This window comes from Dendroctonus ponderosae, unplaced genomic scaffold, assembly GCF_020466585.1.
Source record: "Dendroctonus ponderosae isolate FM_Combo_2020 unplaced genomic scaffold, Dpon_F_20191213v2 Dpon_F_20191213_4, whole genome shotgun sequence".
Lineage (NCBI taxonomy): Eukaryota > Metazoa > Arthropoda > Insecta > Coleoptera > Curculionidae > Dendroctonus > Dendroctonus ponderosae.
Window position 1 is genome coordinate 16,116,666 of NW_026018611.1, and position 22,749 is coordinate 16,139,414.

The 22,749-nt window shown below is 35.3% G+C and overlaps 1 protein-coding gene across 7 annotated transcripts in view; it reads left to right on the forward strand.

Annotated features, from left to right (window-relative positions):
* LOC109541264 (transmembrane protein KIAA1109) overlaps positions 1–22,749 on the forward strand; it is a 107,531-nt gene that overhangs the window by 60,223 nt on the left and 24,559 nt on the right. For all 7 annotated transcript variants that reach the window (XM_019910074.2, XM_048665613.1, XM_048665610.1 and 4 more), the window contains 14 exons: positions 3,452–3,629; positions 3,758–3,969; positions 4,038–4,407; positions 4,464–4,652; positions 6,169–6,285; positions 10,833–11,019; positions 11,074–11,160; positions 11,222–11,359; positions 16,056–16,199; positions 16,438–16,575; positions 16,658–16,858; positions 21,146–21,356; positions 21,419–21,654; positions 21,711–21,949. In XM_019910074.2, the coding sequence (XP_019765633.2) occupies positions 3,452–3,629; positions 3,758–3,969; positions 4,038–4,407; positions 4,464–4,652; positions 6,169–6,285; positions 10,833–11,019; positions 11,074–11,160; positions 11,222–11,359; positions 16,056–16,199; positions 16,438–16,575; positions 16,658–16,858; positions 21,146–21,356; positions 21,419–21,654; positions 21,711–21,949 (2,647 nt within the window). The remainder of the gene's footprint in view (positions 1–3,451; positions 3,630–3,757; positions 3,970–4,037; positions 4,408–4,463; positions 4,653–6,168; positions 6,286–10,832; positions 11,020–11,073; positions 11,161–11,221; positions 11,360–16,055; positions 16,200–16,437; positions 16,576–16,657; positions 16,859–21,145; positions 21,357–21,418; positions 21,655–21,710; positions 21,950–22,749) is intronic.

Here is a 22,749-nt window from a genome sequence, read left to right on the forward strand (position 1 = left end):
ATACTAGGGAATTTTTCTCTAGTTCTGGGGATTTTTAGAAACAAATTAATTCTGGGCAGGAAATATTAAAATATCGGTCTACAGAAGGCTAACAAGTAGAGGAACTACAATTTGTTTTAAGAAATTTTAATTAATTATCCTTTAACGTATTTTTTAATTTCCCGGAAATTATCTTTACTGGGATACAAAAATCAATATATTTTCAGTGAGTGCCATTTGCAACTACCCATCTACATATAAACTTTGTCAAATACCTATTTAAATTAAAGCTTGAATTTAAAAGAATAAATAAGAACACGAATTAAAGCAAAGTTATGAGTTCCATTTTTTTTTTCATTTTATAAACTTTGTAATATACCGTTTCCAACAACCTTTTTTGTTTCATTTAAAAAATGTTATTAAACATTTTTATTTATAATTTTTTTTCAAAATCTAAGTAGAACTAGGTATTTTTTAAGTGACCATTTGGGAATTTTAATTTTGCCGATCTCGCTTCACTGCTGATGTGTCTCCTGGACGTATGCCTCTCTTTATTGGGATTGCTTGGGTATCCTAGTATATTCTTAATCAGGTCCCTGTATCTACTATCTATACGTGCGTCATCCATTTCTTTCATGGTGTATGCTATCAAAGGCTTTTTCATAATCTACGTAGGCCATGAATAAGGGTAGGCTGCTTTCTCGATTAGGATCCTTATTGTTAGAAGATGATCTGTTCTGTTGAAACGTTTGCCGAAATCAGTATTATATGCAATTTTTGACATTTTCTGCATTTCTAGACTCAATTGTTTTTTAAAGGGAGTAAAAATTTCAAATCAGTATTTGCGTCAATTTGAGAAATACCAATTTATTTATTTTAAGTTTTGATATCTGTAGACAAGTATAACGAAATTTTCAAATGGGTACTTGTGTAGTTTGAAGGACGCGAATTTTTAATTGAGAAAGCGCATTTGATTGAACACATCCATTTTGAAATCTCTGTTTGCTAAGATGTTTTCAATTAGTATTAAAGGCGATTTCCATAACAGTAACTACATTAGTAGGAACAAGTCTTTTTTTAAAGATGGTGGAACTTTCAAATTCGCATTTGAATTAGTTTGAAAGTTGCTAATTTTTAAAGGAGAAAGCGCAGTTAATTAAAATCATCCATTAAGAGCGATATTTTCTCAGCCAGTAAAACGCAAGTCATAATATGATATAATTTGATGTTGATAAATCTAAAAATGATGATATTTCCGAATTGGTACTCGATTTAGTTTGGAAGACGCACGTTTTTTAAAGAATTAGCTCAGTTGAGTGAAAACATCAATTTTAAAATCTGTATTTGCTAATTTGTTAAAAATCAGTATTATTGCCGATTTTTACGACACTGTATTTGTAGGAAAAAATAAAGTTTTTTTAAAGATAGATTAGAATTTGCGTTAATTTGGAAGATGCTAATTTATAAAGGAGACAGCGCAGTTGATTAAAAGCATCCACTATGAGTCCGACAATTTCTCAGCTGGTAGAACTTATGACTCAGAAATATTTTTATTGAACCATCTGTATAGATATGCTTAGCTGGGATGCTTAGGTGACTCAGCCATTGTATGCCATATCTTAACCCTTTTTACGCTAAAGTATGCCTGCTGGAAATCTATATATTACTGGTGGAAGTCTTGATTGAATTCCCAGATCTTCTCTAGCATTTGCCTAATGGTGAACAGATGGTCCGTTGTTGTTTTATTTGCTCGGAAACCGCGCTGGTAGTCTTCTAATATTTTTTTAGTGAAGGAGGTAAGATAGGACTTTAGAGGTCTATGGTCCTTTTTGCGGATCGGTATCATAATACTCTCCTTCGAGTCATCAGGGGCCTTATTCCTCCCGGGGAATTTGTATATTGCCGATTGCCTAAAATCGGCGAAAATCAAATTCGATATTCACAACTATTTCTGTATCACAGATTACGTGTGTGTAGTGTTTGCGCATGATAATAAGATTCTCACACATGTGAATTGTCACTCGTCCCTCTAGCCCTGGTGAACTAGCTCTCATTCTACTCGGTCGATATAAATTGGCGCATTCCATGTTCAAATATTCATATGTTCTTTGTGTTATTGGCCTTTGTGTATCCGTCCGGATCCGAGGCTTCTGTTTTTAAAGATGTGGGGTTGTTATCCCCACGTTCAATCCTCTTTTCTCAAAACGATCTTCGGACCGTCTACAGCAGAGTTCATAATAAAAATTATTATTATTATTCTACGACATATTTCCAGTTTGTCAATTATTTTTATACGCTAGTAATTTGTCAGTTGAACCCGTTTTTCCAGCCTTTGAATTAGTGCACTTAAAAGTTAGAAAAATGTTAGCGGCCGAAGAAAGAGACTAAACAGTTTTGTATTTAACTAATCCTCATCTATCTATCTAATCCGAAATGAATTGGCACATGCAAACCTTTCTTATTTAAACCTTGCTATTTGTACAAAGCCGATTTATTGCAGTAGTTAAAGCGTTTACGGAGCTACTTGACTAAACGTAAAAATTGCATAGAGCGTTCCTCCCCGTACTTGTTTGATCGATGCTTCATCGGGTCAAGGTGGACTCGATGTTGCCGCATTAGACTTTCATTGGTCGCTCTACTTCATAGTCGAATTTAATTGGTCATTTTTGTGGGGTACTTTATTTAGATTTATTTACATTTCAAGAAAGGACCTAAGTTTTATCAGGCAATGTCGGGGCATCTCGGGTATTTTTATTGGGTGTTCACGTAGTATTTTTAAGCTGCAGGTATTTTGTTAATATTATTAGACAATAAAAATGGCATTTTGGCGCCCTTTTGATACCAGTAATAATAAAACGGATCCGTGTGGTAAATATTTTTAATCTTTTAAGTAATTAATATGAAGAACGCCTTTCTTACCTTTTAGAGCCGACGCAGGCGGAATTTGCACATAAAGACTTGCACGTTCAAACTCAAAGAATCATTTTAAATATATACTCTCGTTTAAAAGTTGAAAGTGATGATTGGATGATGGAAAATTGCATTTTTAAGAGAATTTCTGAATTGAGCAAACTTAGCCGTTCGACAATTATAAGAGTGATTAAAGCTGGTGATGTAATTGATCACTCGGTTAAACGCAAACGAATTGGCAATAAACTTAAAAAAATTGACTAGTAGAGTAGAACTCGACCAAACTGATTTATGGAAGAATTGTGTATCTCACCAATCAAGAGTCAAGAAAACGAATATTGCGTTTTACCCCCGATTGGCCCGATAGTTATTAATGTTAATAACACTTTTATGCTGGTCTAAGTGAGGTCGTATAAACTATACTTAATACCTAAGTTTATTCAATAAGCGCTTCTTTCTTCAGGAGAGTTCGCAGTGAAAATAATAGTCAGCTGCAGTTAATTTTGCATTGTACTAAAACAATAAGTAATAAGTTTAAAGGAATTGCTTGGTTATATTGCAGGAAGTAAATGAAGTTGTGCAGAAAGTATACGGAGGCGAAAGACCAGTCCCGTTGTGGTTGGAGGACAGCGAAGAACCGTCTACTTTAAATAGACTATTGTTTTCTTTGATTATCAAAATTCAAAGGATTCAGCTCACAGCAACTACTGCAGGCAGCTCGGCAGTAAGGTTAGAAACAGGTGAGTTCAAATTTAATTACCTATTGGAGTTGAAAGCGGAAGAAATTTAACTTATATGCAAGAATAACCCAAACAAATTAAAAATATAATCGTTTTAATATAATAGTTACGTTTTAACAATTTTTTAGGCGCTGTTGTTCTTGAGCTTTCGAATAGAGTGCAAAATGTATCAGGATCGAAGCCCAGCGGTACTACGGCAAGGTTGTTTGGAAAGGCGCAAGTTGATCTGAATTTATCATTGGGGCAAATAATACGAAATGCTGTTTTTGAAGAGGCTGACATTGAATATCAACATGTGGCCTTTTTCAATACGCAAATTGTACTGCGAAATGCGTTTCAGGTAGAAACGTTCAGTTTTCAATTCGTTTCAATTTTATAGAAATGCTTCTTTGTTCTTAACTTTTTTAGGATGAGATTGTTGAAGGTGAAGACAAAGAGGTCGTTATAATAACATTAAAAAGGCCGCTCATCTATGTACAGCCCGTGGCTGTGGATAAGGCAATTTTGGTATGGCTGAACTACAAGAATGCCTACGATTATTGGAATGAGAAAAGGGCGAATTTGAGTAGAGAAACTAAGGAGGAGAAGTTCCAGTTTGGGCAGCTCACCAGCCAGCTCGGAACTCCGCATTTAGGAACATTGTTTTTACAGCTTACTGTCGAAGATATGGGTATTTGTTTGCCTTTAAATCATTTACCAATGACTTGGAATGTTAGATCAGGTTATGATGATAGTAGAGGTGCCGTTGTTGTCACTTTGGAAAACACTAGTATTTCTGGCAAGTACCCTATGAAAAATGTAAACGTCAATATTATATTTTTATTTGTTTTTTAGCGTGCAGTTCTGGTTCGCTAGTGAGCAAAGGCAAATTTTCGAATTTATGCCTTAGATTTGCAGAAGAATTCGAAACTTCCTTGGATGATTGGAAGCCTGATATGGCAGACTCATCTATTATGAATCTTTGTGTGGTTAGCGATGGAACTTACGAAGTCTGCAGTCGGACATTGACGGCTAAGGCAAATGGTAAGGTGTTGATCCTGAAATGATTCGCGATATATTCGATTTAAATGGTTTTTGTTTTTGCGTTTCTTTCTCAAAAATGGTTTTTTGCGTTGTTTCAGTGAGAACTCATGGGTTTGAATAAATTCGTTGTCTACTTCAATTGCTTTGGTTTTTTGAAAAAACTCATATTCGTTAATTTCAACATTTTATTGTTTCTTTTTAATTTTTAATTTATTTATTCAGTCTGCTGCAAACATAGGTCTACCATCAACTACATCTATTTCAACATATTAATAACTACGATCGATCGGTCATTGATTTGAAAATTTATACAGGGCGGTCGAATAATACGTTAGGAAATTTTTAAGGGTGATTCTACATGCTATAATAATAGGCAATAGAGGGATTGTTCATGATAAATCCTATCGGAAAACCACATACACCATCACGTGCAAGGCAGTCCGTACTTTATTTCTACGTTTTGGACAACAAAAAAATGTTGTTAATTTTTTATAAACAATTTTCAACAAAAAATTGCATTTTATTTAATTTCTTGCTTGTAAAATCGACACGATTGAAGCAATCTTAATGCTGTAAAACTACACATTACCTGCTTATTCTACCATCAGCGCGCTCGTATACTTTTCCCCTCAACCAGCAGTTGACCACCACTCGGCCGCTTTAGTGCGCTCGGCCGTTTTCACTTATATTCAAGACTCTTTTTTACCCACCTAAACGCAGTTAATAGAAAAACTGCAATATACGTTTTGTTGCTACTCATGTCTAGTTTCCAAATCCATCTTTTAAATTCCAATCGGACAATCTCAAGCGCAAGCAGCCCTCATCGAAAAAATCGCTTAAACAAATTGAAATGCGAATTGTGCGAAAATTTTGTATCCGACCGAGCACAGTTGTTGCACAGATGAAGTATACAGGGTGATTCACGGTCGATGGCGTATTAGACGTTTAAGGAGAACGCGACGCCCGATCTATCTGCAAATTTGTACAACGAATTGCTATAACGATACGCTCTATCGGTCTAAAATATATTTTCAGCAATGCCAGGTTGCCGCTTATACCGAAAAGTACATACAACTTTGATATTTTAAATGAGACACCCTGTATATTATTGCAGGGTTAGATTCGCCATATAGATATGATTATTTTTGCATAACGATCCCTGTATCTATCTAAACCGGCTTCCGAAATATTAAATAAAATTAATTATTTTTTATCAAAATGTAGCCCCAAGGAACCTTGTATTACAACACGATTTTGATACCTGGAAATTTTAAATTTTGGTGCTGCGTTAGGAAAACCCTATTCTTGAGCCACGCGTACAGCAATTTGTTCCAAATTATACAGGATGTCTTGAAAATACTGGCCTTTCGGCTAGAGATAAAAACTGCTTCAATTACATTTTTTAATGAGAGTTTATGGGTTGTAAAACACACTTTCTTTCGTAGTTTAATTATAAAATACTGTGTAGCACTACTGGAAAAAATGCATTTTTTAGTGTAATACATTTCAATTTTAGAAAATGCGAAATGGTTACTTAACGTTCAGTGGCAAATGGAAGGTGTGGATATTCACTTAGACACCAACGTTGGAAAACAGCTATCTGCTTTAGGACATACTCTCACAATGCTCACTGGTATGTATTAACGTGCAAACACACTTGCTAAAATAGACAAACTACAAATTTCCAGTTTTTACGAATCCTATTGACACACTACCCACCTTTTCGGAATAATCTAATCAGCCCTGTGCTGTATCACTTACGTTAACTTTAACGTGCATGTTATCCGTCAAACACGTTATGTGGCTCGAACTGGTGTGTTGTATCAGTGAAACCGTTATATTATAACAGGCGCAAGCTATCGACGAACATTACATGTATTTAGAAATAGCGTTTCAGAGTAACATTATCAAATCACATGCCGCTTTCGAACTTAACGTGCGTCCCTCGAAGTTAACCTCGGAGGAATAAATAAAACAATTGTGTTTAATCAGAGCGTAGTTTTGTGTCTTTAATTTAAAACAAAAATATGTCTTTTGGTGGTCTTATAAGGTTAGCTTTATTAGAACAGATGGAAGCGGGTGTGTACACACTGAAGAACATCCAATCAAAGGGAATGCAAACTTGTATTATAGTGTGTATAATCGGTATAATCGGGGCTGAAGTTTACAAGAACTAACCCAAAATAAACTTCAACCCCGATTATTCACACTATAATACAAGTTTGCATGCCCTTTGATTGAATTTATTAGAACAATTAGTAAATTGGTCTTGAAAATAAACTTTATTTTCCTCCACAAACTCTAGTAAATTTTCGAATAGTTTGCGAGTTATTTTTTTGCCTCTTCTGTGGATGGTCCATTGAAAGTGTTTGAGACATAGGTCAAGAAAATTAAAAGTGAATGCAAATCATAGCAAAGTATAGTAGGTGGGCCAAATGGTCAAAACGTGCACATGTGGTACATATGTTTTAGAAGCTTCGATGGTTTGATGTTAACTCTCTCTCTAACTAATAGACTATTCGTATAAGGGCATCTCACTTTATGCATCCAATATTTTTTCCTTTATAACGTTTGTTGGATAACTGGGTCGGAAACGCATACGTTAACTCGGAGTTAGAGCACACTTCAGTTGTGTTGCTGCGTTATCGAAAATGTTATCCTGATCTGTTAAGTTGCCATAACGTGTGGCTGTTAAAAATATGATTTATGAAACAGCATAGGGCTGATTATCTCATTTCCGTAAACGGCTAAGGTAACATCAACTCTGAAACACCCTATGTATTTTCGTTTTATTTTGCTCATAGCTGAGTAAGGAATATTTGTTCTCTGGGTCCAAACCAAACTCCCTATACATTATATATTTTAAAATATGTTTGTCCACACAGCAGTATCGAATTCAATGATATACGCTTTATTTGCGGTAGCGATTCAGGATCGGTTTGCAACCGATAACAAACCGAATTATAAAGTAGGCGCGGTACAAAACCTGTTCAGAACCGATCCTTCGTTCCCCGAACGCTTTTAGAACCAGATTTTAGTAGTACCAACAGGATTTTAGTTACTTTGTGCCTAACAGTAATTTGCCTAAACTGAAATGCAATGGAGTGAAAGTGGAAAGGCGGACTTTTTGCAGGTCGGTTGATCGCTCAGTCCCATCCTGAAGAGGTGTTTTTTTGCAGGGGGTGTGTTCTGTTAAAAAGGCCACTATCCTCCTTATTTTTTGTCTGCTGAGACCTAGCAGTTCATTTTTACGTACTGGTTGTGGAGGTCCCACCAACTGCTTTGCGGTATGGAGTCGCGGTGTCTCCGCCCAGTACTTTCTGTGTTGTTCCAAGATCCACTGCCCAACTGCCACCCTTGGGCTTGGGCAAAAGTGGCAGTTTTTGATTATTTTGAATTAAAAAAAATTATTGAGGTTTTTTGTCGCATTTAATTAATTTAAAAAATGCCACTGTATTTAACCTGCATTTTTTTGTACATTTACCGCTGGTGGTACAATTGGTACTACCAACGACCTTTTGTCTGTATCCCATTTCTTAATTCAAATTTATGGCTTTGTTTCCATTCACCCTGAGGCGTAAAATTGCTAACATATGTGGGCAATTCCAAGTATATTTCTACATTGCCGTTCTGATCAAAAAATTAGTTAAATAAATGCGATATAAACATTTAAAAAAATTACTAATTCTTAAACTAAATAGTGATTCACAAATTATTATACAATAGAAAATACATTTTTCATGACTGGTCTGGCAAAGTCACTTACCAAATCCTCAAAATCAATCGATCAAAGTAAATCACTTTCAATGCTTCTCCTTAAGGTTTACTAATGGAGCGAAAGTTGAAAAAAAAAATAAAAAAATAATACTTACCGGGTGTACTTAAAGAGAAGTTAGGCAAGGTTGCGTGATGTCGCCATTGCTATTTAACATTTACCCGGAAGAGATTATGAAAAAAGCGCTAAATGAGGAAGAGGTAGGTATAAAAATAAACGGAATGCCTATAAATAATAATAATACGTATGTCGACGATACTCTAGAATACTTTCAACAAATTTTAACCAAGGTAGTTACAGCAAGTGAGGAAAAGGGCCTAACACTCAGTGTTAAGACAGTTCAATTTATGATGGGTGAGCGGTGGCATCTACATACATGATGGCCCCATAGAGCGAGTACACAAGTATGACTACCTGTGAATGAGCGTCAATAACAACAATAACACAAGGCCAATACGAAGAAAATAGAGACCTTTGAAACGTGGGTTTATCGGAGGCTGCTTGGAGTCTCGTGGAAGGACAAAATGACGAACGTTGAAGTCATGCGGAGAATGGATAAGGAAGCGGAAGTGGTACTAACCATCAAACGGCGAAAACTGGAGTACATTGGCCACGTCATGAGAGGGGAGAAGTATCAACTGCTGCCGCTTGTTATGCAAGACAGAATCCAGGAAAGAAACGAGCTGATTGCCGACGCATATCTTGGCTGAGAAACCTAAGAGAATGGTATAAATGCACATCCACCCAGTTGTTTAGAACAGCGGCTTCAAATATAATGATGATTGCCAAACTCCGAAAGAGAATGCACTATGGAATGGAATGGACTTTTTAACGCAATATAACTTGTTTTTTAAATTGAAGTACCTGTATATTAATACGTCATTAGATAGACAATTTACAAAGTTACAAATTTGCATTTACACTTCAAGCTGTGAATCAAATTATAATTTATTTTATTTAAAAATTTCAAAAAGTTTCTACATTTTGTAAGGTGGCTATGGAAGTCAATAAATAAGTGTCAAAATTTGATCATTTACCTAATTATATCAAGGAGAGGATGTGTTATTTACATGATGGAGCTCCAGTTCACCATGCAGCTCAAATTCATGAGTACCTAAATAATAAATTTTCTGAGAGGTGGATAGGCAGAGGTGGGCCTGTTTAGTGGCTACCTCGTTCACCCGATTTGACAAAAATGGATTTCTTTTTATGGGCTTACGTCAAAAACGAAATTTAAAATTAACTCCAACTACAAAAGATAACATGAAAGAACGAATCACAACTGTTTTTCGAAGCATTAATAATATTGTTTTGAACTGCGTTAGCGATTCATTTCAAAAACGTAGATATTAATAGTTGCTTAAATGTTAACGGAAATCTTATTGAACATTTATTTTAAAATATAAGTAGGTATAATTTTATATTTTTATTTTTATAGTCGTATGCAGTTTTATTGCATTTTTTGCTATGAAATTTCCTGCATTTTATAAAACGTTGCACTTTTCTTCATTGATTATGTCAAGTATCATCAAATTTTGACACTTATTTAATGAATTCCATAGCCACCTTACAAAATGTAACAACTTTTTGAAATTTTTAAATAAAATAATTTATAATATGAAAACGGTTGACGTCACAGCTTAAAGTGAAAAGGCAAATTTGTAAATTGGCTATCTAATGACGTATTAATATACAGGTACTTCCATTTGAAAAACAAAAGTTACATTGCGTTAAAAAGTTTTAGATTGAAGTCCACATTGTTAACACCTTGTACAATGTATTGATATTTTTAGATACGTTTTTACGCAAAATTTTACTAAAATGGCGATAATCTGTCAGCGTCGCAAGTAAGAAAAAAACAATTTGCGGTGCGTTTGCAGCGTTTCAAGCTGCATTCCATGAGCTAATGAAAAATGGATTGTTTTATTTAAAAAATTCCACTTTGATCTTGCCTCACTTTTCTGAGACGCGTGCGTCAACAACTTTTATATAAAACTATTTTTCGAAAGTTTAACACCAACGGAAGTAATGGACTCTCTCGCACTAAAAAACCACCCTGTATGTGCGCAAATTTTAGAAAGTAGGGAAAGGAAGAATGCTGGTTGGACCCATTGTTTCACCCGCCGACAAAAAGTCGACCGCAAACAAAAATGTCCAGTCTCTCCTAACAAATCAAAAAAATGATGATGGAAGCTAGTCCCTATGCCAATGCCAACCCTACGTTTTGTTTGTTCTGCGCTTTAAGGTACTGGTAACGGACAGGATCCGATCGAGTTCTTACTGTACCGGGAACATAGAACTTTGGGTTCAGAACTAGTCACTTTTTTCCGCGAACAACCAATGGCTCTACGCGCATGCGATAAGTTCCGAACCAGACCTGAATACTGCGAATTGATAACTTTCAGGAGCAGAGGATACCGCAATTCCCTTAGATTATGACTCTGACGAAAACGATCCTACAGACGGTACTCGGACTTCACAAGAAAGCATTTTGCCTGCATTTATGTTTGATCCATCATTAGACAACAGAATGAGATCTAAACTTATCGAGAAGGAAATGAACGAACAAGCCAAAATTATTACAGATTTAAGGTATGGTTGTAGTATTTTCTTGGCAACTTAAATAGTAATTTTATATCATTTTAGATCATTAGGTGCCTCTCACGGAACAATAGAATTGGAGATGAAAAGGTTGCAGGAATTAGAAACGATGGTTTATAAAGATTTTCGAAGGTGAACATTATTGGTGCTATTTTTAACATGTCATTATTTTTAGAGAGATATGAATTTGTAGAGATATGATACAGAAGTTGCGAAGACAAAGCATGAGAGCATCATCAATCAAAGGCAAATTTGGATTGGGCTCGAAGAGTAGCACTTTTAGATCTAAATCCTTTGTGGTACCCAGTCCTATGCCAGAAGACAACGGAAGGTAAATGTGAATATGTTTATTTTTATTTCTTTATGTAAGTAGTTGTGACGTAGATCCCATCTCCATTCGCTCGAGTTGCGTGCGGAGGGTACTTCCGGAGATTGTCTGCTGGAATGGGAATCACGACCTTGTCGCTGCATTTTGGACGGGTTGGTTTATGCGCAGCGAAAAAGTTAAAAAATAATCGTGATGGTTTATCGCGTAGAGAGAACAAAAAAACAACCACAATATCTGAGCTAAAACTATGCCGTCTATGGCTCGCGTACCTGCATCGCGCACAACTGCCCCGTGGTGGGCTCGAGAGTTTTTTCTCGGTGCCCATATTCTCGAAATTATCGATCGATGTTTGCAAAGGAAAAAAATGTGTGGCTCGCCTGACTTTACCAATACTGTATTCTTGAAATGTGTGATCGTGAACCTACGAAAAGTGAGAGAGCGTTGCTCTACAGCCTTCTCGTGTAGGAATAAGCAGTTAGAACGTGCGCATAACCACGCATACCTCAACCTCATAACCTCGTGTTTGGATATTATTGAATTGTTTACTATAATGTACTTACATACATAAAAATCTAACAATAATGGATAGTGCAGGAGATTGGGAGTGTGGCCTCCCAATAACAATGTTGAAGAGATGCTGCTAATGAACGTCGGAAAAGCGTGAGAAACACAATTGAGCGATGGAATGGTGTTTTAAAAAATAGTTTTAGATGGTCATGAAAACACAGTTTTGCACTGCTGCAGACCGAGCATTTGCTGTTATTAGTAAAAATGTGGATTTTGTTATTTATGGCCATGAAGCAATTGCACGTCCTATCGGTGTCGTAAAGAAAAGAAAAAAGAAGATTTTTTTAACCTTTCGGAAAGACCTCAACACAGCTATTTCGGATAGCAACAAAAAATCATGATAGCCAGAATGATCGCCAACATTCGGAGCGGACAGGCACCCTAAAGCATTCTCATGGGTCCGAAATGCTTTGCGGAAGCGGAGTGCGGAAAGTGCGCGCGTACTACCATTACTACGCCCGGAAAAATTAACGCAATTCACATGTATCCGGATTATTTTTCCGCATTTCGGGAAGCGAGACACGATACAAGTCTTTTTGAAGTTATAAACTTTTTATGGGAGGATGAACAGAAGGCAGAGTCAATTTATGAAAAACGCTCAAGATTAAGTGCAAATCAAGTGTCACAACTATTATTAAAGTTAAGGAACCTGGACCTTGGCACCCATTAAGCCCTCATTAAAGTTAAGGAACCGGGACCTTGGCACCCATTAAGATAGCGCACAGATATAAATACGAGTGCATCGGGCAAGAAGATTCAGACGTAATTTTCATCCTTATAACAGAACGTTGTTCTGATCAAAATATATATTGGCAATCTTAAGATTCCACTATCATAATAAATTTGTTTTAAAAAGTGAATTTCATCTTCAACTTATTTAATTTTAATAACTTTTGATGCAATAATACATATGTTCTATTATTTGTTATTGCGCATCAAAATTGATTTGTTCCCTTCATATACCCTTTGATTCCTTTATGATTAAACCTTCTCAATTAAGTTTATTTTTTTTAGTCTTGGATTAGTTCGGTAAGAATTTTATTTTGAACATACGCGCGATGGCTTACATTATGTATACATATTGTGTGTCAGGTGTATCCTGTCTCTATAGCTCTTCCTCGTTTTACCGTATATTTTAAACAGATAGAACATCTTCAAATCATCAAAATTAATTGATATTTAGTCCTATTCAGATACAAGTTGTAGCAGACGTTCATCAACAGCATACACAAAAGCAAGTATTAAATAATGCTGAACGCCAAAAACGATTTTGTGCTAAAAAAGAGCATTCAGTAATAGATCAACTCAAAGTAGCTTTTATCAACTGAACGTCAAAGATTATACAAAGCAAATAAAAAATTACGACTAAAAAATACAGAAACTCAAGAAGAAGAGTTTGCACAAACCCAATAAGCCCAATATGTACAACATCTCGTTGAAGAATGTTAAATGTTGCAAATAAAAAAGATCTAAAAGATTCAAAAGGAAATTAAATTACATTTTACCTATTCCTGATCAATTTATAAATTATTAAACTAACAAGAATATTAAAATTATGAAATAAAATTATTATTGCCATCATGCGTTTTTTTTATCATAAAGTTATAGATCACTAAGCTGAAACTCTGTATCGATTTTCAATTTGATCCGCCAAGAAATGTGCAGTATAGTTAAAAAAAGTTTGTTTGACGAGCTGGAGGAACTCGGAAAATATTTCTATTTTTTGTTACATGACTTACAACAATTATTTTAGGATGTAGAATCACCCTTAAAAATTTTCTAACGCATTATTCGAACACAATGTATCTTTTCTCAATCTCACATTGCTTGGATTTGTATTAAATTTAAATATTATAAGTAATAATAATAATTATTTATTTAAAGAGCAACAAATTAAAGAAGCCTGAAATGAAACAAAAAACTATAGAATAATTAAAGAGAATATAACCGAATTTATTGCTACTATAAATTTTAAAACAAATAAATAATTAAAAACAAAACTATTAAAATTACTGATTTCGTATATGACCTTCGTTTAACGCTAAACATACTCTATAATTCAATTTTACCTATAATATTTTGAATATATTGGCTATGGTTAATATTAATATCGTTGATTGCATCCACTATTTTATGGTGTAAATCATTTAGGTTTACAACTAGAGCCTCATACACAATATTCTTTAAATAACATTAGAGAAAATAATCAAGAGGCGTTCGGGCGGGGCTATTTGGAGGCCATTGGATAGGACCCGCTCGTCAAATCCAGATAGAACACCGAAAAGGTTTTGTTGAATAATGTGGTCACTTAAGAAAACATTTTCTTTTTCCTTATCGACATTTTTTTTGAGCTGTTCAACCAAATTCATTCAAATATTGCATTGAGCAAACTTGTTAATTAACAGATTACTCTATTTCACACCGTTTTCTATTTTTCCAATAGTTTCATACACTTTTTAAATGTTTAAAAATACTCAAACAAAGATACGCATTTGTTTGCGCATTTTCATAGAATATGAAAACAATCAAATAAATAATATACTCGATCTTACTTGATTATAATATGGGGAACTATCCGGAACATCACCGAAAAATTCACTATAGGCGAAATATTTTTGCTTACAATATATGCAATCATTATGAACGGATTTATTCTATCTGGAACAAAATAATCGTTTAGTGTATCCCACTTGATACAACTAAAATCCGATAATAAGAAACAAAAACAACTGTAATATTATACTGACTAAATCTAAAATTAACGCATCAAAGGGAAATTATAAAAATTTCCATTATTTCCTGATTTTTTTTTACAATCATACAACTTTCAAATTTTTCAAAAGTTTCAAATCATACAACCTACGTGATATTGTAACAAAATATTTCCTACTAATGTTTGAGAAATTATAATGGTTGAATCGGAAAAAAATCAATTAACAAACAAAAAAAACAATAACGTCAAGTACAATGAAAACTTATCAATAAAATGCTTAAAAATAATTATAAAATCTAAATATCAATAAAATGCTGTTAATCAAATTTTGAATGGTTTCTTGGGGAATATTTTCCCATTCGATCAGAACGACTTGCTCGAGTTCCCTAAGATTCATAGAAGCTGGTATGTGTTGTCTGACTGATCGTTTTAGTGCATCCCATAGATGCTGCATAGGATTCATATCTGGGCTTCTTGGTGGCCAGTCCATGGTTGGAATATTCACGGATCGAACGTAGTTAAATATCTCTCGAGCAACTTGGGGCCTAACGTTGTCTCGCATAAATAAGAAAGTGTTCCGGTAAATGCTGCCAATGACATCACTTGTTCTTCTAAAATGTTTTCCAAGTGAATTCATGGATCTCTTCCGTATATGGACCAGATCCGTACGACCATTGAACTTTCCTCCCCAGAACATTACTGATTCACCAAAAAACGGCATCTTCGGGGATATATTACAGGCAGCAAACATCTCTCTTTGCCTTCGCCAGACTCGCTCACGTCCATATGGTGAATTAAGACTTACTCTCGTTTCATCTGAGAAAAAAACTCTTCCAATCGTTTTTTAAAGCAACTTGCATAAGATATCGCTCATCTCTCGCATCTACAGACTTCTTACGACCTTGCCTTTTTGCTCCACAGTAACTTCCAATTTCATTGAAACATTTAACAGTTCGGCTAATTGCTGATTGTCTCACTGGTAACAAACTAGCCACACGTCGCTGGCTACGTCCTTCGTTAACTAGATTATCGCTTTCATATTTTGTTAAGTTGTGTGGACGATTCAAATTGTATGCCCTAAGACAAAGTGCGCCATTTAATAAATGCAATTTACTAAAAAAATAGAGTTAAACTGAATTTGTTGTCTTAAAAATCACTTTAAACAGCGTTATATGCCTTATTCACCTGTCCAAAAATTGTAATTGTTTATCCGTAGTGCCGGAGGATATACCCACATAAAATGTTCATTATCAAATCATCAATCATTCGAATCCTCGAAATATTTCAAGAAATGATGAGAAGTTCTGCTCTGCTGATGAGCTAATTTTGTCCAGGAGTGTATTTTCCTAAACCCCATAAATCCCGTCCTATAATTCCCCATGATTTTACATTTCAATTAATAAATGTATTTTTCTTCAGCCCTGGCAGTGTCAAACTGGATACAGCTGCTGGTAGCTTTGATAGTTCCCCACGATCAGGTCCTTCGCGATCAGCATCTTTACGCGTGAAGACAACCGAGCAAGGGCCAAGGGTAACGTTTAGTGACACACAAACAATGAGCAGGTAATTCTTATTAGTTATCAAATGTGATATTGTATAAAAAAACTAGTTCTCAAGTGCACAAGCAATCATTTCTAACTAAAAATAAATTATATTTACACTACTAACCTGCATATTTCATTATCTTCATTTTAATTAAAGATGTAATTAGTTTTGCCTCTAAACGTCAATTCGTAGCTGTGATCCCATAACACAAGAACTACACTTGAACATTCTATTTCATCAACTATTTCACTTACAGACAAAAATCCTTACCAAGTGCGAGCTCTGAGATAAGCTTACCAGAGGCGCAACTGGATTGGGTAGATCATCTTGACATCGATGGAGAAAAAGTTACTCTGAGAAAAAAGTTTCCTGCATCTTATGAATCTGTTGAAGGGTGAGCTTGAGTTAAAAAAATGCACGCAAATATCTGATATCAAATGATTTATCTAATGTGAATTTTGAATGGTTACATATAGATTGATGGACAATTTTGATATCGATCAAGCGTTGACTTCCAGTCCATTTCACTCAGCAAGCTCCAACTTCCCACCGAGCACTGGCCCCCAGAAGTGCCAAGAGCCAAATGTTGACCTAGAACTGGATGTTAAAGTGTTCATAAACAGTGGTAAATGCGTCCTGCATACCAAGGATCCTGTCCGAGAAGAAGAGATTAAATTGTAAGTGTTTTCATTTATTTTTCAACACACACATCGAGATACACGGTCTTCAAAAATTGTGAATTCTGACACTATCTAGGGAATTTTAAATGAGACACTGTGCATTTTAATGGTCTATTTAGGCTATACATGAATGTTTACGTAGGTTATGTATGACACGGAAGATTGCATCTTAATAGGGTCTTCGCACATATATCGCACGGTCTTTTTTTTGGTTAAATCTTCAAACATTAGCGTATGGGTCGCTAAATTTGCTATAGGCATTTGTGCCATAGCATAGTGGCATAACATAGTGGAACGACGAGGATAGCGGCGAGCAAGCAGAGCGACATCGCGACGAGCAAGCCTCGAGGTTCCGAAACATAATAGAGCGGCGAGGATAGCGACGACAAGCCTCGAAGTACCCTAGTAGATTGGCTGACTATCGGGATACCTACATTATTTTCATTTGTTTATCGGGAAGTTAAAATGTTAAAAGCGATAACAATTTTGGACAGTAGTGCCGCTAAAATTTGGTATCTTGGTAACCAACAAAGTAGAAGATGTAGTGTACACGAAATTTTTCTCACGTGTCGTGTCCATTTCTTTCGCTACTTCATCCCATACATTATCCAAAATATACCGATTATGGTGATGTTTGTACTTTTGGTCCCATAAACTCTCCCTAACTAAGTCTATTAGTCTTTGGCAGTCCATCGTTTATTATGAGCGCGACCAAGCGACGAAAACAAAATTATTTGAATCGATCTCGCCGCTCGAGCAGATCCCTTTACTATGCGAACACGCACTTGTTTCCATAGGTTTATTCTACAAGCGACGTCGCGCTGCTTGCTCGCCTCTATCCTCGTCGCTCATGTACGTAGCCTTAGTTAAATGGCCGTAACCAGCTCAGATAAGCAGAATGTACATTTGCAAATTGCGTATCAGCTAAGATTATATCTTTAAGACATAAATTCAATCACAGATGAAATGTAAAATAATAAAACTTGTTTGATTGAATAGAAGACTAGATAAATATTTGCAAAATCCAATTTTGTAGTCTCTTGAACTAAATCAAATTATTTATTCCCAGATATAATCCTGGATTGTTTTGGATTTTTATAAAAGTTTATTGCAAATTGCTTGTGCTCCGCATTCGTATCATTTTGATTAAATTTTAAGCTTCTTACAGAACTTGAAAGGAGTGAACTCTCAGGAATACCGCCTGAAAATTCTGATATATTCTCTGACATTTCACTTGTTAAACTTGAATCTGATGAGGAGTATTACTTTTTCGTAACCGCTCCACTTTTATTGGAGATAATGCAATCCGCGTAGTAGAGCACTTCTATACAGGGTGGTCACTCTTACAATGTACACCATTGGGATCTCCTAAACGCAACGATATATAGAGTTGATCAAATGACAAAAAAGTTGAAGTTGAAAAGGATGGTGCAGGTCCACATAATGCACGAATTGTTAGAGAATATTTAAACAAACGGTTTCGCCATACACTACCATGAAAAGGGCATTTATTAAAAATGTAAGTAGTCCAAGTTTCATCAAAATCGGATTAATAGTTTTTTTGTTGTGAATATTTTTAAATATACATGTTTGCCGTTTTTTCAGGATATTTCGAAAATCATGACTAGGTTGAATTTCAGTATGTCTTTAAAATAAGCATTAAAATGCTCAACATTTCCGTCATTTGATCAACTCTGTATCTGGTTGCATTTAGGAGATCCCAATGGTGTACATTGTAAGAGTGACCACCCTGTAAAGGTCTTTCTAAATAGGCGAACGACTCTGACAAACGGTAGCTGTGCGAACGTTACAGACAATTTACTTGTAAGGCTACTGATATGCCACGACCAGCAAAGTGTTTATTCTTGTAACATCTTCTATTTGTTAGTTTGTTCATGCAATTTGTCCTCTTCATATGATAAATTTACGTCAGGCGTTTTAGATGTGCTGGTACCACGTATCAGTAGTCAAGGTGCGTTGTATTGTAAGTTATAATATACATTATTAAAAAATTTTACCCAAAATTAAAATAGTTAAAATAGGTACTTGCATTAAATGAAACGACAGAAAGTAAATACAAATTTAGCCCTGGTTTTAATTTTATTTTTATAATTTTTACAGTGCAACTGCACACTATATATTGGAAATATGTATTTCTTCATAATTAACTACCCAATTTCTGAAAGCAAAAACATTGGTTTTAGATACAAGAGCGACGGGTATCGTTTTTCAAACCACGACGGCGTTTCGATTTTGTTTTAAGTTCCGCGTGGGTAAATTAGCAGTTTTTGATAAATTTGAATAGTTTTTTTTTAAGTTAGTTTCGGTTTATGATGCATTTAATAACTAATTTTGTTCAGAATGCTATTGTAGCAATAAGTTTGAAATTGCCTACATATGTTTTCAATTTTTATATCACATCTGCAGTCTCTAACAATTTAACTCTCAGGTTAAAGTAATTAAAAAGTTAAAATAACTTAGTCAGAGGAAATATGATTTCCTTTGCTACGGCTGTTTATTCTCACACAGAGATAGATTATTGAAAGTGCATTTTATTTGTTTGTGCGTAAATGCACATTGATCATATTAAATAAGTATTAAATACTTACAACAAATAAATGAAAACAGAAGTTGCCAAATGGTTATTTTGTGGGCCCACGTTTACCCATTCTAGACCTTTTCGGTTATATTGGCATACAATTTTACATTCCAATTTTATTTGTATATAAATATTGTTAAATAGTTAAAAGATAGCTGAAAAACATACATACGTAAAACTATAGTAATTTATTTATTATAGTCTCTATTTAAAACTGCACAACATAAAATGAGACATATTGTCCTTACGTTACCCGGAATGCAGAAGATCCGTCGGGACTTGACAGGTTGTATTATGGTTCGGCTGGCTCCTGGCTCTTTTGTTCCATTTGCCCAAAACACGGCTCTTTTGACCCGTTAAGCTGATATAGATAGATAAAATTTATTAAATATTTACATTGGTGTAATGCATAAAAAGTTAGAACATGGCCAAGTCGTCCATTACTTGGGCAGTGCCCTAACATGGACATTCCCGAGCTAGCCATACGCACGACAACGTCAGGAGGTAATCTTGAAGTGGCGGTTTTCAATTTATTCGAGGGGCATTCAATAAGAAAAAAAGGTCTTCTAGAAGGAATGCCAAATACGCCTTTTGTTTTGACCTTTAATCTTGATAACGTCAGCCGTGGCGTAAACCGCTGGCAGTCACAATATGTATAAGGCCTACGCCACGCCCCCTTCCCCCCATCAGTGCAAAAGCTCACTGACGGCTATACGTAGGAATATGATCCCTTTAATGCGCATGCGTTAACTGCAGATTTTATCTGCTAATCAGCTGGGTGATTAAGGGCGCAAAAACGTAATTGCGGAATAAACAACCCATGTTTATTTTTCTGAAGTAGCGTATAAAACACGTTGTGGTCTTTACTCACGAATTAACGAAAATCCTAACCTCAATCAACAATTGACCAAACCTAAAAATTAATAGCTGATGCCTTAGAGTCTGCGCATGCGCATTAAAGGAATCGTATTCCTCCGTTTAGCCGTCAGTAAGATTTTTGCGGTATTGCCATTGTCTAATTTGTTATGGAGGCTCGTCCCTTTCAGTTACAATGTTATGGTTTATTACAAAATGAAATAATTAAAATAATAAGACTATTATTATAATGCTTTCTTTGCATCCAAGGAACGTACGCACCTGGTTATTATATTACAAAATTATTTTAAAATATTCGGCTTAGATAGGGATCTATTTATTCATAAAATGATAATACATATTTAGAAAACAAATAATTGAACAGCAAATATCCGTGTCGTATAACCTAAACATTTAAAAGTTTACACCTTGCGGGTCTCATTTAAAATATTGAAGTTGTAGATATTTTTTGATATAACTAACACTGGAGCTTTTCCCCAACTTACTGATAAACGAAACTGCAAGTATGCGTTTTACTGACGAACGAAAATTGCAAGATGATTTGCAGTTTTCGAACGTTGCAGACCATTTGCAGATTTACATTTTCTTTCGTTTAGGAAATATGCATGTTAATTTCGAAGCTTCTAACGCTTCTTGTTTAGTTTTGTTCCAAAGTTTTGGAACGTTTAAGACCGCTTGCAGACTTGCATCTGTTTTTGTTGAGGAAATATGCCATTAACCGTGAATCACTATGCACATTTTTTGAATTATTAGCGTTACAATGCAATTTGTTATTGTACTTTAGTAGTTTAGTATTATTACTTGTATAGAAATCGAATGAGGAAAGATAGATCCTCTTCAGCTGCTGGATTACTAGAATATTCCAGTTCTTCTAGCCCAGATGCCGTGAGAAAAAATAAGGAAAAGTTGACATCGCAAAGTAGCGCCTCAAAATTGAGAAGTAATCCGCACAATACATTAGTAGATTTGACGATCTTTCATATTCCCGGCATGGATGTGAAACTACAGTATCAATCAAAGGTTTGTAATTGTAGATATTAACTGATTGGTAATGGTTAATGTTGCTGCTTATCTGCCATCAGGTTATAATGGAGGACATCCCTCCAGACTCGCATTTCGATTTTGATAAAGTATTTTCTTCGGCCACTTCATCCAAACTGCCGTACAGTGATTCCGAGCAATCGAGAATCGACATGGCATTTAAGAGGCAAGAGAGCCAATCAGATTTCAAATCGCACAGCTTAAATTCCGACTTGAAAAGTTCCACATCAATGCATGGCATTACCAATCCTAATTACGGCCATTCTCCTACTGCCAGGTAAGCTGTTAGCTTTAAGAAATAATCGAAAATTTATGTCGCTTTTTTGATTTCAGCTTAGAAAACTTGCAATTTGGTAATTACACTCCACCAAGCAGTGACAATTTCAAATCTTACATGAGCAATGCTTATGTTGCTACACCGTCTGCTAAAAAACAAGGTATTAAAAAGGCTTCCTTATTTGCCTGGATGACCTTGCAAAGTGTCCCCGAAGAGACCATTATTAGTCCACATATTTTGGAATTTCTGGAACAAACTTTAGAGCCAATCCCAGCAAAGACTATGAACACAACTGGTAAGTGAATCTTTTTATGTATAATATATATTTAAATAGAAAAAAATGACATGTATTGCTGTTTATCTTTTGACCACTTTGGGTAGGCGGGAAAAGTTGCTAGTTTTTCGTTGCCTCAATGACAGAAAAGGTTGCTTTTTATGTCTTTTAGATGTTAATAATAGAAATATTTTCTAAAATCAACGATCGATTATAAAATTGCCATTTTCATTGTAAAGTGGCGCAAGTCTATTTTTCAAATAAGTCGAGTTAGCTTCATTTCCTTCAATTTTTACTTGAAAGCTTAATAGACACGTTTTTGCATTATTATTTTGTTCTTTGCAACTTGTAACTCGCCGCGTGGTCGCTTTAAAACTGGTTAGCGAAAGCGGCGGGGACAGGATCGCCATATCGTCTTTAAATTGTTCTCATCGATGTCTTTAGCTGGGTGGCTCAAGTCTTAACTGAGTGTCGATTGTTTCAGTCATGGCTTAAAATTCTTGTCAAAAAATAGATCGACCAGGGGAAGTCCTAACTCCAGCTCTTTTTTCAAAAAGATTTGAAATTTAGAAGTTCCATTCGTCCTGGGCGGTAGAAAAGTTTAATGAGTGGGATTTTTTAGGTCCGGGCCTTTTTACTTCTTGCAAAAAAGTTTGAATGTTTTTGGGTTGGAGAAGTCCTGATTTCTGTATATTCCTAGAATTGAAGGGAGCAAACAGGATCTCATTTGGACAAGCGAATTTCGTTTCAAATTAAATTTGGTTTCGCAGTTCAAGATTCCAAAAAGAGGGTTGCTTTGTCACCTCAGAGTTTACTGTCAA